The sequence below is a fragment of the Salarias fasciatus genome, chromosome 20 (assembly GCF_902148845.1).
Source record: "Salarias fasciatus chromosome 20, fSalaFa1.1, whole genome shotgun sequence".
Taxonomy (NCBI): Eukaryota; Metazoa; Chordata; class Actinopteri; order Blenniiformes; family Blenniidae; genus Salarias; species Salarias fasciatus.
This window is the reverse complement of record NC_043764.1, coordinates 4,849,610-4,866,030: the sequence shown is the minus strand read 5'-3', so window position 1 is coordinate 4,866,030 and position 16,421 is coordinate 4,849,610. Positions and strand designations below refer to the sequence as shown.

Sequence of the window (16,421 nt, the reverse complement as noted above, 5' to 3'; positions counted from 1 at the left end):
CAAAAATACACAAGGGCATCAATAATGCATTGGATATGACTTATTTCACAGTGTACCTCTGGATGTGCACGCACACGCACATACACACACACACACACACACACACACACACAAATGAGCCAGGGATCAACATCTGCTCAATGCTCCCGGTGTTGTGTGAGGTTCATTGACAAAACTACTTTTTCTAAGTCTATGTTGGCACCACATAAAAAAAATCATAAGATATAAGCTAAGTCATCCAAAATGTCCACATTTCACCATCACGGTCCTTTATTCCCCGAGGAACAAGCCGTCCTCTCGTCTCTCTCTTCTCTTCTGTGACTTTCATGCTTTTTTTCCCCCCCCCAACCTCCCGTCCAGCGTTTGTATGCAGAGATGTTGGCGGCTTCGGCCTCATAAAGTTCCACCCAGACAAATGAGAGAAGGGTGTTAAAGGCGAGAATCCAATGGACAATATGGCCCGGCTCAACCTCTGTAAAGTCACGACTCTGTAGCAGCGATGCTGTCATAAAAGAAACTTGGCTGGGATGAAACTTTGGACGGCTTCATGGCGGCGAGAGGAGAGAAGATGAAAGGGCCGACTTTTGAAAAACGCCTGACAAGTCTAAAGCAAGCCACGAAGGTACCGAAAGAGAAAGAAAGAAAGACAAAAAAAAATCTCCAGGGAGCTGTCCTCAGCAGATCGGACAGGGACTAACAGAAAATAAGAAGAACAAAAGAGAAGAAGGCCTTCCATGAATATTCCACCGCCTGTTCGGGTGATCAATGTTCCTCGCTGGGGTTTCTTCATGGATTTGGCTGCAGTGAAAGTTCAATGTTAACGCTCACTTGACACTTCTCAAAGTTTCTGAAGAAAAGTGTCAGCTGAGGGTCTTTCACTGTTGTGCCTGCAGGCGCTCGAGGGGTTTGTTATGTTGAAGTTTGGGAGTGGACACGATGTTGGGGTGTGGTGACTGGCCTCGGATCCTTCTGGAACATGAATGTTAATGAACCTGGAGAGGAGGGAAGAAAGACGGAAAGACAAGTGTGAGACACATACAGTGAAATAAGGTTCATCTGAGAATGAGAATTCACCAGCTCAGAAAACCGAACACCGTCTTACTCTGCCGTGACAAATGGGACTGGAGCGGTTTTCAAAATATCTTAAAACATTCACAGAGAATTGCAATTTTCTTGTGTGAGATGAATGCATTGCTTGAATAGTGTATTTCAGAAACACTGTTCATTTTTGCAAGACAGTCTCAAGAGTGTCCATCAAAAAAAGCTAAAAAAAAAAAAAAAAAAAAAAAAGCCTCCTGCAAATCAATCTGGTCTTCATGACCTCCACTTTGACGTCTGATCGGACAGAGATTATATTAAGAATTCAAAATAGTTCAATAACTGTAGCTAAATATTTGTGCAGCCTTTGCACATCCGAGCGATGTGCAAATCTCAGGTGAGAAACGTGCAAATGTTGACCGAGTGTCGTCTGAGTGCGACACGCATGACAGACGTGCACGAGCCACAGAAAGAATTTCTGAGAATTTAGTGTCTTCTACTGGTTGCAAGTTGTTGCAGCTCAGTGATAAAGGAGGAGGACTGTTCCATATATAGTTTGAAAAGAATGTCTGTTTCCATGAAACACCAGAAATGTTGAAAACACTGTAGCTTCCATGTAGGGTGATCAGTGGTTGTTTTTACACTGAAACCACACTGTACGCTTCTGAGAATCATAGAAAGCATCTCTCAAAGTGTGGATTGATAAACAAAAAAAAAAAAAAACCCGGCCAGTAATAATTTGAACAGGGTGTCCGCTCCCCGCTATTGCCGTTTCCATCCACGGCGGCTCTAGAAAAACATTTTTAATACAGGATGTGAGCCAATTAAGAATGAAGAGAGTCAAATGAATCTCTTATCATTCACTGCCGCTACGCTGTCCGACATCTCCAAGCAGGCGGCAGACTCCGGCTTCAGTCCAAACTTCACCGTTTGTATTGTTTTCTAATGAATTAAATGATGAAATAAAGTAGAAATACACATTACAGCAGCGTGTGCCACACAATGAAAATGGCCACTGAATTAGTTTTCAAATTAATCTCTTTGAAGCCTGTAAGACGCGATAAAGCTTGTTTTTCCAGGTTATAATTACCTTTTTAAGACTCACCACTATTTTTGGCAGGAACAAAAGCTAAATTTGCATCCTTTGAAATTTCTGAATGCTGCCAAATATCGAACGGACACATGTGATTGAACAACACACATTTGATGTCCGAAGCCAGTTTAAGCTAATGACAAGAAGAAAGATGTGAGGAGATGTTCTGCGTCTGGAAATGCTCCATTTCCACGTGGAGCTCTGAAGATCTGCAGCTAATGACTTAATTTAGCCAATCATACGATCAGGAAAACCATTTGAATGATAATAGAATTCTGCCGTGAATATGTTCGGATAAACCCATGAATGTTAATACATAAATGATTCAGGGTGACAGTGGACAAATGTGACACCCCAGGACTGCCTAGATAAATCATTCAGACACTTAAATATGAGTTGGCAAATCCACATAGAATTGCACAAATTCCCAGGGCTGGCAAATAAATATTTATGACGCCCCCAATTCCCCTTTTCTCCCTGTCCTTGGTAATTGTGCGTGATTCATTTTGTTTTCTCAGTGGAGGAGGGAAAATCAATCTTAGAATATTGGCTGGGAGACACAAAGCATGCAGATCCCAAACGCCTGTGGTTTCGCAGAATATAAAAGCTTCACCGATATTCAGTCAATGTTCTCGGGAGAGGAATTTAGTTTAATCTTCGCTACATTTCCTTGTATTTTGGAGAAGAGAAAAATGTCTGTGCGACTGAAGTCAGCCTGCCAGCAGAACGGTGAGTTTCAACAGCGGGAAACTGGAATTTGTTGTTTAGGAATACTTTTCAGTGAAAGCTGTGTTTTTGGCTTGTCAGTCCTTCATGTGCATAGCTTTACACTCTTTATCCTCAAAGTGAACTTGAGCGCACAATGCCTTTTTCTGTTTTCATTTCAGGCTCTGTTTGCCCGACAGGTGAAAATGCTTCGCTTTTGCATTTTCATTTCATTAATTGTTTTGCGTTTATTTTGAAAAGGGTGTCCAGTTTCAGGGAAACGGCAGGAACAATGAGCGGCCGTCATGTAGCGCCACTCGCCACTGCTGCTGTTGGTTTTCGTAACGGTATCAAAGTTGGCTGGATGACCTTTATTCAACCTCTGCATTGAACAGGGTGCTGGACAATTCATGATGAATAGACACTAATGGCTCATTCATTGCAGGTCAGAGCTCCGCTGAATCTTTCTGTTGTTTGCAGTTTCCTTTAACTGTTATTATTCCTGCTTTGGACCAGATTCGGCAATCAGCGGGGCTTTGATTGCTTGCATGTGGAAGCGAAGCTGAAGCAGGGTTACGCACCCGGCATGCAAATGAGCACAAAACACATCATTAAGAAGAGTCGTACTTGCTGTTTTCCTCTGCGTCCTACGACGGCTCCTTAGGCAAAGGCTGCAAAAGAGAAGAGTAGAAGGTCAGCGTGGCAGGAACACAGGGCCGGCCTTCACCAACACATCGCTCAACGTTCCCTCCGCACGCCGGCCGGCCGCAGACGCACAGGAGCATATGTCCGTTTAAAAGCACAGATGGCACATCTCCCAATTATGTCTAAGACGAGTCAAAGGAAGCTGAAGGTTATTTAGTTCTCTACCAGTTTTTATGACCTCTGAAGACACCGCTTCTCCCCTCAACCAGAAAGCACCAGCGAGTAATGGCCGCCTTTTCGTCTGCATTAATGAGAGAGAGAGCGAGACCTCTCTTCCTTTCTTCCTTTCATCAGTGGCATCGCACAGATTTCTTTTTTTTTTTTCGCTGTAAGGCGGAGTAATAAACAGTGTTCCACTTTGTTTCTTTGTGAGCACAACTTCTTGCCTCCAATATTCATCTTGAGAAAGATGTTTTTCCTCCTGACCAGAAGAAGAAAACAGCCTCTTTGCCTTCTTAATATCGGTGAATGAGCCACTTTTGTGTAGATAATGACTCGGCTAATCATAATCAGGGAGCTAATGGTCTGTTTAGCCAATCACAAGAGCCAAGGCGAGACGGCAGTCTGGGCGGCGCATTGGCATTCCCAGCAGCCCCTGCTCTCCTCCGGGCCGTGCCAGGCGCTCCGCGCAGCGGCGGCGGGGCAGACTTGGTATTCCGCCGCCCCACCCGGCCCGTCGTTCTGCGATCTGTCGCTTCGTCCGTTCGCGCGGCCGAGCGGCCCCGGCGCCGTCGACGAAATTCAGTCGTCTGAAGAGGCGCTGATCCATCACACCTCCCCAGCAGCATGTCATCTAAATGCTAAGTACTTCCACTGCATCTTTAAATCAAAACAAGAAAAGAAATGAGTGCGGTGGGCCAACGGTTGGAAGGGATAAAAGCTTATAAGGGCACAATAGAATCTGCCGAGCAAACCCTTAGCTTTTTGATTACATTCATTTTCGGGGAAGAAGGAAATGTGGGCGAGGAGAAACTGAGTGAGCGGAATGTTGCATGAGGAACCCAGAGACCTTGTTATCCTTTCGCAATGTACAAGGAGAGGAAAACGAGGGGAGGGGACGGCTATTGTTACATCTGCCCCACAGGTTTCCTAAAAAACAAGAAGCATAGTTTGTTGTTGGATTTGACGCCCAGCATCACCAGAAGCGCACCTGAGCTGCCGCCACAGCGGGACCCCCGTCTCCCTCGTCTCTCCGTCCAAGTCCTGGTTATCGATCGGGCCGATTCTTGAAGTTAGACTCAGAGTGCTGAGGCGGCAGAAGCGGGCAGCACTATTAACTGCTCTTACTAATTAAAAGGGTAACAAGGTGAGGCTGGCCCCACGGGAGGGAGTGAGCGAGAGTCGGAGCCGGCTGTTTGCCTGCCGTGCGCACCGGTAAACACTGCTCACCGCCGGTGGTGTTTACAAGACAAGAATCCAAGGACATCGAAGACATATTCATCTCCCGCTGGCACGAGCGATGAGAACGATTCAATGATAAGGAAATAGAGAGTGGAGGCGAGGGAGGGGGGCACACTAACAAGCGCTTTGCTAATTGCTTATGTTGCAGTGAAATTGAAACATTTGGACCTGGGCTCCGAGCTCGGGGTGCCCTCGTTTCATCAGCGCTTGTAAACACTGAGCACTGTGCATAAATGATAAAGTTTCACAGTTCAAGAGAGGCGCACAGCATGGATCTTTGAGAAAAAGCCAGTAAAGATTGGCAAAAAAATATTAAGAGATTCAATTAGCGTTGCTTCCTTATCATCGACGCGGCATATTTCGACATCAAAGTGTTCTTCACGTACTGTATGCGTCGCGTCGCACAGATGAAAACGCCGAGCCGAGGTAGCGTCTGAGCAGCCGGGAAGCTCGGCAGCCGAGAGGAGAAGCCGCTGCAGGTACGGCAGACAGCTTGTTTGTGCATTGCTCAGGGGGAAACAAAGCAGAGACTGCATATTCGGCGCCACTTCAAGCCGTAAAATTGCCAGCAGCAGCCCACCCTGCCATTATGGAGACAGGCGTGGAGCCATCACTGCAGTAACTAAAAATCTTTCCCCGGCGGACTCCTGCGGATGACTTCATTGTTTTGTTTTTTATACATCAGCTGCGTCCTGATAGGGGTCCCAGTCATTACCAGCCACTGCAGCCGCCGCTATTAGGCTAACAAGCACAGCTATGGCTTACCCAGAATCCGAACTGGATGCTTCGTGCTCAGACTATGAGCCTGACGCACAAAAGCATCGGAGCATCGGGCCTAGAGCGATCTCCGAGGGACAAAACCAGATTAGTAACAAAGCATCTGGTTGTGTTTGCTCTGTGTGTGTGTGTGTGTGTGTGTGTGTGTGTGTGTGTGTGTGTGTGTGTGTGTTTTTCTGGGTAGGCAACAACAGAAAGAAAAAAAAAAAATCCCTTGCCCAGATTTTAAATCCTTCATTTTACAAAATATTGCAACGCTGGGAGGTATATTACAGGAGGAAATCCAGCAGAAAAAGAAAACAGTCTCAGATGTTGAAAGCTGCATCTATTGACCTCTGATTCATACAAAACAAAAAACTATAAACAACACTAAGTTAGTACTTGCACTTGCACTCCTCTTTTAAAAATGTGGCATCTGTGATCCTGAATGTGTGACGTTAATATGTTCCTGCTTTGGGATTTGTGCTTTAAAATGATGTTTCTCTCTTTGCTCAACCTAATCTGACACTAGGTTTGACTGAATACCATTTATTTTTCCCATTATTTATCTATTACTGGGATGTGTGTTGTAGATCATACAAAACACTAGAACGAGTTCAATCTACTTCACTGATCTGAAATCCTTTGTGTTGTGTATTTGAAGACTGAGTCTGTTTCAACATGTTTGCAGAATTGGTGGAAATGAACTGCTGCTACTGTCGTGCAGGATGTGTCTTCATCTGCCTCGCCACCACTTTTATTTGCAAACTCAAGCAAACAAACACAGAAACAATACAGTTTCCAGCAGATCCTTTGTGTATAAACACGACTTAAGCTGCACAAAACCATCATTTGAATACTGTTTGCTCGTGGTTTTATTGGAAGTTGCTCTCCTGCAAATGTCACAACGAGATTCTGTATCAGAATGAAATTCAGGATGCTTCACATGGGATCTTCGTAAATGAAAAAACGTTGAAACACAGAGCGCCATGCAGAGAACACAGCGATACGTCAGTCTTTCTCAACATGTTGGCATCCGGATGATGACAAATTCATCATATATTGACCAGATCTATTATAAAGAAAATGAACACTGAAAGACGTCCGTTTAAAAAAAAAGGGGGAGTCATCGCTCTTAAGATCAAAACAGTTCTGCTCAAACAGGTTTCTACAGTCGCTGAAGGTGTTTCAAGCTGAAAAAATAAGTGTTCAGCTGCAGTATTTTCTGTCAGTGTGCTGAGAGCTGACACTGACAGCAGCAATAAAGAGCTGTTAGTTCATAAGAAATTACTTCCTTCATGATCTGAATTTGATCCTTTTGGTCCAGCATTACTTGAAAAGTCAGAAACAGCCGCAGTTGTTTCCTCAGGAGAGTTCTGAAGAAATATTGTAGAAAAAAAAATGAGATTTAGATTCATCAGAGAAAAATGTTCATGAGAAAATACTGTATATATGATTTAATCTTCATCAAAGAATCAGTGTGCAGTAAAATAGAAGAGGGTCTACCTTGACTTGCTCGACCTTCGCTCTCATGCATGTTTTCTGTACTTTCAATCTCACATTTCAGATATCAGACAGATACAAAAGCAGAAATGTCTATTTGCCTTTAAAATCAGTGCTGTCCAGTGTCTTTAGGTGTGTGGTTACAGCAGAGAACATATACAGCCTGATCTAATATTTGAACATACAAACATGGCATTTCTCTCACACACACACAGACACACGTATGGAAGCTGATCTGTTACCGGGGTGCTCTGAGGATTGTGTCGAGCAATAAGGCGCCATATCCACTTAAGACGTTTGCCTTCATGAATATGGATTATCAAGCGTGTGTTCCAGATCATGACAAATCCTGGGAGGAGATTATGCTAATTAAATCATGAACAACATGCAATGTGATTGACAACTCCAGAAAACATTTGTCTTTGTTTATGATTGCATCGTTTTTAAAGGTGTTACAAATGATATGTTGAGAGACTGGTTTGCTTTTTTTTTTTTTTTTTTTTTTACAGTAACCCTCTAATTTGCTTGGTAACTTCCTTCAACACTTCAGATTCTATGATGTTAGATTTTTTTTGCTCAAGGAAACTCAGTGCTCCATCAATCTGGGAGATTTCCAGCTGATTGTTCCCATGTAAACAAACCTAATGCACAGAAAGCCCTCCTTTAAATACTCCTGTTTGTGCTCGATGTAGATTAACACATGATGTTATTCTGATTTCATCACCCACAAAATGAAAGTGCAATGTGCATTTGCTATTTAACATCTTTGATACAGGATCTTAGTAAATTAGAGCCAAAGAGCTGCTTCGTTTCAGTAAAACTTAAATTAAAGCAAATCTGTCGTTCATTTCTATTGTATTGTTAAACCACAAATGAAACGAGCTCCAAGGCCATGATCACTGAACTATAAAGGAATGGTTGTCTGACTGGGTGACTGAGCATAGCAACAAGCTTCTTTGTAAAAGGAGAGCTTTGATCGGAAACCACCAATTTTGTTGAAGTATTATCAGCAAAAGGTGCAAAAGTATGGAAAGTACACATGATTGCATGTTGAAAGAGCAGCATGGGTCTCTCAAAGCTGATTTAGCATGATTCCGCAACAAAACGACTCATTTTACAGTTAACAATGATTGCATGTCCTTGCTTCATTCTGATTTTCAAGCTTAAATCGCACAGAAACGTCGACGTCCCGCCGGGTGCATCATGGGAGAGCAGCTCTAAAAAAGCCTATTAAAAATACATAAACAAAAAAAAAGGCTCAGACGCATCAGAGTCTGGAAATAGGATGCTGCTGAGCGTGCTTGAACTTGCCCAGTGCATGAAAGGGCTTTCTGTGTTACTTGTTACTTGTTACTTGTTACTAAACCTCAGCGCTGAACTGACTGTGGCCCATGGCTCCGACAATTCCACACCAGGAGAAAAAAAAAAAAAAAAAAAATCCTCTGGAGACAAGCTGCATGCAGGGTAAAACACAAATGGCAGTTCAAAGCACGGCGGTGACAGAACTTCAAATAGTGGTGCGGGGTACAGCGTGCTGAAAGGGACCACGTTCACTCCGGGTCTCAGAGAGAGGAGCGAGGGAGGCGATGGGGGGGCGACGCACGCCTGCTCAAGTCAGCTGACAAAAGAACTCTTTTAATAGAAAATGGCGGACCAGAGGAAACCAAAAACACTGTGTGTGTTGTGGCTTTTCCCCCCTCACCGTGTGAAAAAAACACCAAGGGAAATCATTAAAAGTGAAAAATGTAATCATGACGCTTCCCGCAGTCCAGTAACACAACACCTAGCATAACACATGAAAAAGAGAGGAGGAAACGGACGCGAGCATGTGTGTGTGTGTGTATGTATCAACCATTTCTCTGCTTTCTGAGCGTCTCTATCAATCTAACCTATTTCAATATATTTTCCGCATCGCTCCCACACGCTATCTCCTCAAGACCTGATGATTGCGCCATGGCAGCCGGCAAACAGATGAGGGGAAGCCGGAGCAGCACATTTCTTCTCTCCCGCTTGATGAATCGAAGACTGTAACAACTGAAACCGAAACAAAAGACGGGATGTGCTTGTCAGGGCGTAACCCCTCCATAGCCGACCACGTGGCGCGGGGGCGGGGGGGGACTCAGTCATTTCATAGAAAGTACTTTCCAAAGGCGAAGCAGCCCCGGCTACAGTAACGCCGTCCCCGAGGGTCCGGGGACAGGCTGTCAGATACAATATGAGGCAGGAGCACTGCCACTTCACAAACTGTGTACGAGCGCCTGGAGGTGCACCAGCAAAACGCACAGGCTGGACTCGTGCTCTTTTGTCTGATGGAGGAATCGGAGAAAAAGGACAGCAGTGCACTCAAAAATAATAAGGTCAGTTAATTAACAGTTGATAACTGAATAGCAACAAAAAAAACCCACACAATAATAAGTAAAAGCAGGCCTCCTTCCACCCAACACCGCTTAAAACAGATATCATTAGTTTGTGCATGATTGTTGGAATTTACTTTGCTGGTGCACAGAATTTAATCATTTGAACTGCAAATGAGACTGAAAGCCAGCAGAGCATTGAAGGACACGGTGCACAGCGTGCATATCTAATGCTTGAAAATGTTCTGGCCTGGTTTTCATCACATTCTGGAGATGCAAACATTTCTCTAATGACCTCCAAGCACTGATTTCCTCGCTAATATTTTCCTGCTGTACTAGAAACAGAACCACTTATAACACGTCCTCTTGCGCAGGGAACATTTCTTCTGTATGCATCCTTCAGCGCCTTTGGGCACAAGGAGTTACTATTCAGGAAACAACCTACTTTACTTCTCTCAGTATGCGTTTTATTTAGGCTAAATGGAAGCTGCTGGCCGCAGAGCCGCAGCGCCTAATGAGGGGGATTTAATCATCATCAACCACCTTTACCTGGAGACGGCATCCAGCTCACAGGAAAATCGAGTTGGCAAGAAACTCAGAAAGCAAAAGAAAAAAGAAAAAAAAAAAACAAACACATGGCATGTAAAAGAACAAAAATCTACATAATGTCTGAAAAAAGGGACTCAAATCATACGAGAGATAAGAGCAATGTCACATACCCGCTAATGAAAGCTGCTCATCAGGCTGAAAGCCAAAAGAGCAGTCAAGGACCTCTTGAAAAGGAGCCTTTATTCTCAATATGATGAGCTGTTTAGATAAAGATTTGCTCGAATCAAAAGGGAAAATGTGTCTGCAAAAAAAAAAAAGAAAAAAGAAAAAAAATCACAGTTACAGATAAAGGAGGGGCTGCTTACGTGGCCGATCAGCAGGAGCTGCTTTCAGCTGCGTTACTGTTTGTCTCAGGTTGGAAAGGCACTGCTGAGATGCTTCAGTCTGTTCACAATGAACACAAATCACTGCTTTTAATTCAAAGTTTAATCATTAGCTGTAACGTACAGACATTTTTCTGCTGCAGAGTTTTATAAGAATGGATCAGGAGAACAAAGACGCCTGTGACTGGTGCTGGATTTGATCTAAACTGGTCGTGTGCATCAGCAGCAACCAGGTTCTTGGTTTCACTGCACAAATTCATCAAGTTGGCTCGTTTTCATTGTTCTATCCTCTCAGCAGACGATTCAGAGTTACAGCGAAAGGATCAAAGCCAGCTAATATAATTAAAAACAACATTAAATAAAATACCATCCATGTCGAAGCTGCAGAAGTTGAAAGATTCAAGGTTGATCAAGTTGCATCAATAATGTTTGAATGCCAATAGTTGTTATTTCTGTTTAAACAGTCAAATTTCTCCTGCACAAAAGCTGTGAATTGAATTCATAATGTTTCTAACAAATCCAACAGGTTACCCAGCTGGTCTTTTCTATTTTTTAAGTTTGTGAGTTAAAACTGTGCTACAAGTTGAACCATGATCAGTGTCACTTATTGAGGCTGCTGTAAGCAGGATCACAATCATAACGAAGATTGTAGTCAAGTGTATCACAGCAGTCTGGGTTTGACTTTAAAGAGCCTGAATTAAAGCATCTTCTTTTCATTTTGAAGGTATTTCTTTAGAGGAAATGATGGAAACTAATCATTAAATCCTTCATGTATTCATTAGGTGCTGCAGTTAACTGCAGCTTTGAGCTACTTGTAGTTTATTTCATTTTTTGTGGATATAGAAAAACCTTTAAAAAATGTTTTACAAAATGAAAGAAGTGGTTGATAAACTGACATTAACACAGGACCTGATGTGAATTTAGTTAAATTACCGAATGATCTGATAATGACGCCGACGCTCAAAGATAAGGTTAAAAAGAAAACAACAACATTTCTGCATCATAAGCCGAACGGGATGTTTTCTTTTTAAAACGCTGTACTGAGGTTGATAGTCATTTCCTCCCCGACTCCGGGGCCTGGGGTTTTTTCCTCAGGACGGATCACATCAGACTGTAAAGACTGCGGCTTCCTCACTGTAGTGAGTTCAGGCTGAATCACAGCGGTTCAGCTGCGTCACTCGTCCAAAGCAGCCCGGACCGGCTTCAAACTCAGAACCAGGGATGCTGAGCTCTTTGGAGAGTTTCCCAGCATTCAGTTCTGGATATGTTCGTTCTATATTTATGTTTCTTTCTGTCTATGAACCACTTTGAGGACCACAGCATGACTGTGTTTTTCACACTCTCTTCTTCCCGCACTGCATTTGGTGACTGTATGTTTTACTCCTTGGTGGAATTACATTCAGACTATCTCGTCACCCGATAACAGCACTAAACTTTTTGATGCAAATGTTGTGTGCCATGAGTTCAGCGTTAATCACGTGACTCTGGCTGTTGACATCTGAGCGATGACAGACTTTTATCACTCCCTGAGGCAATAACCATTAAGCAGAAGAGCAGACAGGGCGTCTGTCCCGCCATCTCCCAAACAAATCACTTCCTGCAGCACTGAAATATAGAACGTCAAGGCACAATCCAAAAAAAACAGTTTTATAATTATCATCGTCTGTCAGTCATACACGTCCAATCCAAAACCATCTGTTCCGAAATGAAAATCATTTCTTTGCTTTATTTAACCAGGCAGTTTATTGTTATTTTGGTTAATACTTTTAGCAGACTTCAAACAGAGTTGCATGTTACCATCAGACAGGAACAGTTTGAACAATGACTTCAATATTGTTAAAATAACAGAGAGACACTGTGTGTAAACTGACTATGTAAGACATTTTCTTTCGCTTTCTGGATTCACTAAATGTCTATTTTTTGACTTGTCTGTGATACCTTGCTAAAAGTCTTCAAAAACACATAAAAAAAGGTGACTTTAAAAAAAGCAAAAAAAAAAAAAGCATCTTCCAGAACTTGTTAAAAAGCTGGCTGTTGCAGTTTTCAGCAACTCAAGCAGCAGTAGAGACGGTTTCAGTGCGTTCTGGGGAGTAATTTATGTTGTTTGCAAAATGGTGCATGTGAGGTTGACTCAAAGAAAACAGCGTCTGTGTTCATGGTAATGAAAAGATATGTCACCCAGAGCAGCGCGAGGCTCCGCTGATGTGTTTTTAATAGGCTTTGGACAACAATTGAGCTCCACGGCACAGAGGAATTAAACCTGTTCCACTCTGCTTCAATTATAGTGAGATAAATTTATTATTTTGGTCTTTATCGTTAGATTTATCATGTGTATTATGGTGCCTGTGGGGCTGAGATAATTCCACCTGAGCCTCGTACGGCTTCAGACGCCACAGTGTGGAGGCAATCGAATCAACTCCGGAAGAGTCAATTGCATTTGCTGCACAGTTGTGAGACAATGTCTTCTCAATATTACTTTAGGTGTCGTTGCAGATGGATGACGGGTTGACACTTTACAGCAGCAGTGACTCAATTTTTAAACTTGAGCCGGGATCTATTTACTTTCTTTTCCTTTTTCTTACTCGAAGACAATATCCTTCCCTGTCCTTTAACAGGAGATCTGTCAGATCGCGGCGACTCTCTCCGGCCTCAGCGGCTAATCAAACATTCACTTCAGACGAGCCGCGGAGCAACAGTTGCGTTGCTGACGGGGCTGGGGAGTGCGTCGAGCCGCCTTTGAGGAGCGAGCTCATTAGAAGTCTGTCTCCAGTCAGACGGGCTGCCAGCAGTGACCATGGCGCACATGACTCGGCTGGCCGGCCGTTTGCCATGGACACCGAGGTCTTATATCCGAGGTGCGAGCAAGTGTTACGTAACAGCAGCGAGGAGCGGCATCATCTGTCCATCGCATTTTCTCACCTCTTTCATAAGAGGTGAGCATTTTCTTAACTCCTTCCTGTCTGGAAAGCCACATTTAAACACTGATCCCATCCTCTCACCCTTCACTCATTCACTCCCTGACAAATCGAGACTTGTGTGTCGTGTGGCATCCTCTCAAAACGCCTGCGATGCTGACTGGCTATGATGTCTCCATGTTTACAGCGGCTCTGGCAGGACTACACACGTTCCACGAGCTTTCTGCCGCGGCTTATGCCAGAACAAAGAGCACATAGCTGGAGGACGGCCACCAGAGCAGAAAAAAGAAAATGCAAAAAAAAAAAAAAACAACATGATGACCTACTGGGTCGTGCCGTGTGTGTGTGTGTGTGAGAGAGAGTTTGTCTGTGTGTATGCTGTTCATTTTGCAGCTCTCCTTCGTCTGGGCACAAAAAAAAAAAAAAAAAAAAAAAAAAAAAGGAAAGAAAGAGCTACAACTGTTCTGTTTCCCTGCGGGCCACACGCTCGCCAAGCACTGGCATTTGTTGTGTAGGTGTTGGAAGATTTTCCTTCCCTGCTACTGTTTAGTATTGTCTGCGGGATGTAATGCATATAAAACCTCACTTTGAATCTGATCAAATCTGAATTTCAAGCGCTCCTCACCATTCATAATTGATGCTCCCCGGTAGCATGCGAAAGTGAGATAATATTTACGAAAACAACCCCCGTTTCCTCTCCGCACCGAAGGAGCGTCAACAGATACGCACAGTTTCAACCTGACGCCATCGTTTTGCAGCGGCGAAGCCGATATTAGAGCGCGATAGTGCTCTTGACAAAACTCTCACTGAGTGATGCAATCACGCCGCCCTCTTGCTTTGCCCGAAAGGAGAGAAAATTATTTTACTGTCCAGAACTCTGCTTGTCTGTCTCGTCAATTTTCCACTCAGTGACCATTTCCCTCCATTCGCACGCACGCAACTGTGCTCTTTGTGTAACCCGGCGAGTCCCATCCACGCCCCCCCGCCCTTGTCGAGCGCACGAAACCAAGCTCATAACAGCCCGCCCCAGCCCTCCCGAATTGAGCTTTCCACCTCGGAGAATATCATATGTAGACCTTTCAGCGGCTCACTAGTGAAGACAAATTGCCGGCCTGTTTGGAAGGTGGGTGGGTGGCGGGCGGGGGGTGGGGGCTGCAGAGCTTCATATTAATGGCGAGCTGGCAGTGGAGAAGCGGGCTGCATATGCAAACTCCATTAAGCAGGTCAGGCTGAAGTGTGCGACCCGGCGGCGCCGCCGTGAGCGGCACACGGAGCAGGCTGGCCCGGCGACGGCGGTGGCACCAAAAACCGGCAAAAAAACCGTAGATGTCAGGTACGAGCGCTACACCGACGTATCACTTCGTACACTTGTCAAGATCCATTTTTATCAATACAGTTTATTCGGCCCATTAAGACGGTTGGTATGCACAAGCAGAGCCTCAACCGGGAACTGACTGACACGGTTTCTCTCAAATAAGAAGCTTAAGTTCTCTTAAAGGTTTTATTCCGCTCCTGGTGCTTTTACTTTAGGTTTCCCTCATAATCCTGCATAATCAGGAGATCGAGAACTAATGAATGGATAATAAATTCCCACTATAGCTGGATCGGTTGTACAGATAATAAAGCACAAAGATCTCTGAATGTTGTTGTTAAAGACTGTGGGACAATGATGACAGAAAAAGTGTTTACATTAGCAGCGTGACGTCTAACATCCCCAATTAGATGAGATTTGAGTGTCTAAAAGGTGTTTAAAAAGTTACATTAGTTACTTTTCTACATTGTTATTATGTACGTTAATGTAGCTCTACAGGGTAATAATGTCCTCAAGAAAGACAGGAAATGATGGCACTCAGCTTTACCCGACACTTTATGTCAATCAAATACTAATACAGTACTAATCAAATTCATAATAGCTTGTGTTGAATAGCTGGAGATTGCAGACAAAACAAAAAACATGGGAGGAGTTTGTTCTCATTGTATTTAATGTATATAATCTCAGATTGTGCCAATTTGATTTCCTTGATACAGTTTGACCCGCAGGTACACAAAAGATTTAGAAACTGTAATATTGCATTTTTCAAGATAAATCTCCAGGTTCTTTTAGTGTTGTATTTATAACAAGATACAGGTAAAACTGAAACAATGAGCAGAAGGACTATGAAACCATTTTAAAACCTAAAAGCTTAAACTGCCATGCGGCCTTTATTTTAGATATTTAACATGAACAGAAAAGTTGTGTTTTCCTCTGTTTCCACAGATCACTTCAAAAAAGTCCCACCTTGGAATCCATTTTCAAAAACTAGTATTTTCAGCGGCTCTGAGCACAGCTATTGTGGAAACTGACACTTAAAAGCCACGGAAGTCTTCTACGTTCACCTGGAGACGTGTAAATGGAGCCTTAACCAAACTCAGACTAGTCTAACACTGTTTACCCAGTGAGTACATTTCATTTATATACTATAGCACTTAGACAGATTTGAATCACAGAACAAGACATAATGAAGCACAATACAAATAAAATATTGAGTCGAAGTCAAAATCTTCACAAAATTGTCTTCAGCTGCTTCTTAAAAGAGAGGAAACATTTGTGTCGAGTAGAGAGAGCAGCAGAGAATCCCACAGTGTGGCTGAATCTTCGCGAGTTTAAAGGGTGCGTGGGACACAACAGACTCTGACCCTTTGACCTCAGAGCATGTGGAGGTCAGTGAGATTTGAACTGAGGATCTTGACTATGTATGCCCCTAAAACTGAAGACTACAATTTACTGGGAACCACTGAATGTCCTGAAGGGATCCCGACCTGACCCGGTACGGTTTGCGTGTCTCCATGATCCTGAGAGCTACGCTGGCTGGAGTCGAGTAGCAATCCGATGCTTTAGTACAGGTCGACGGATAAACTGAGGCCCTGGTCCTCCTTCATTAAACCTTCTTCAGTTACAGACACATCTACAGAAAATGCAACGCAATGACCTCTGGGACAAGCAAAAAGAAGTTCCACACCAGGATTACCATGAGCTGTT

The 16,421-nt window shown here is 43.6% G+C and overlaps 1 protein-coding gene across 2 annotated transcripts in view; it reads right to left on the bottom strand.

Moving 5' to 3' along the window:
• Positions 1–911: 911 nt before the first annotated feature.
• tafa5l (TAFA chemokine like family member 5, like) overlaps positions 912–16,421 on the bottom strand; it is a 62,800-nt gene continuing 47,290 nt past the window's right edge. The window contains exons 4-5 of one of the 2 annotated variants that reach the window (XM_030119052.1): positions 3,464–3,507; positions 912–992 (exon numbers count right to left, since the gene is read on the bottom strand). In XM_030119052.1, the coding sequence (XP_029974912.1) occupies positions 3,484–3,507 (24 nt within the window). In that variant the 3' untranslated portion in view covers positions 912–992; positions 3,464–3,483. The remainder of the gene's footprint in view (positions 993–3,463; positions 3,508–16,421) is intronic. The other variant, XM_030119054.1, reaches the window with a different exon arrangement.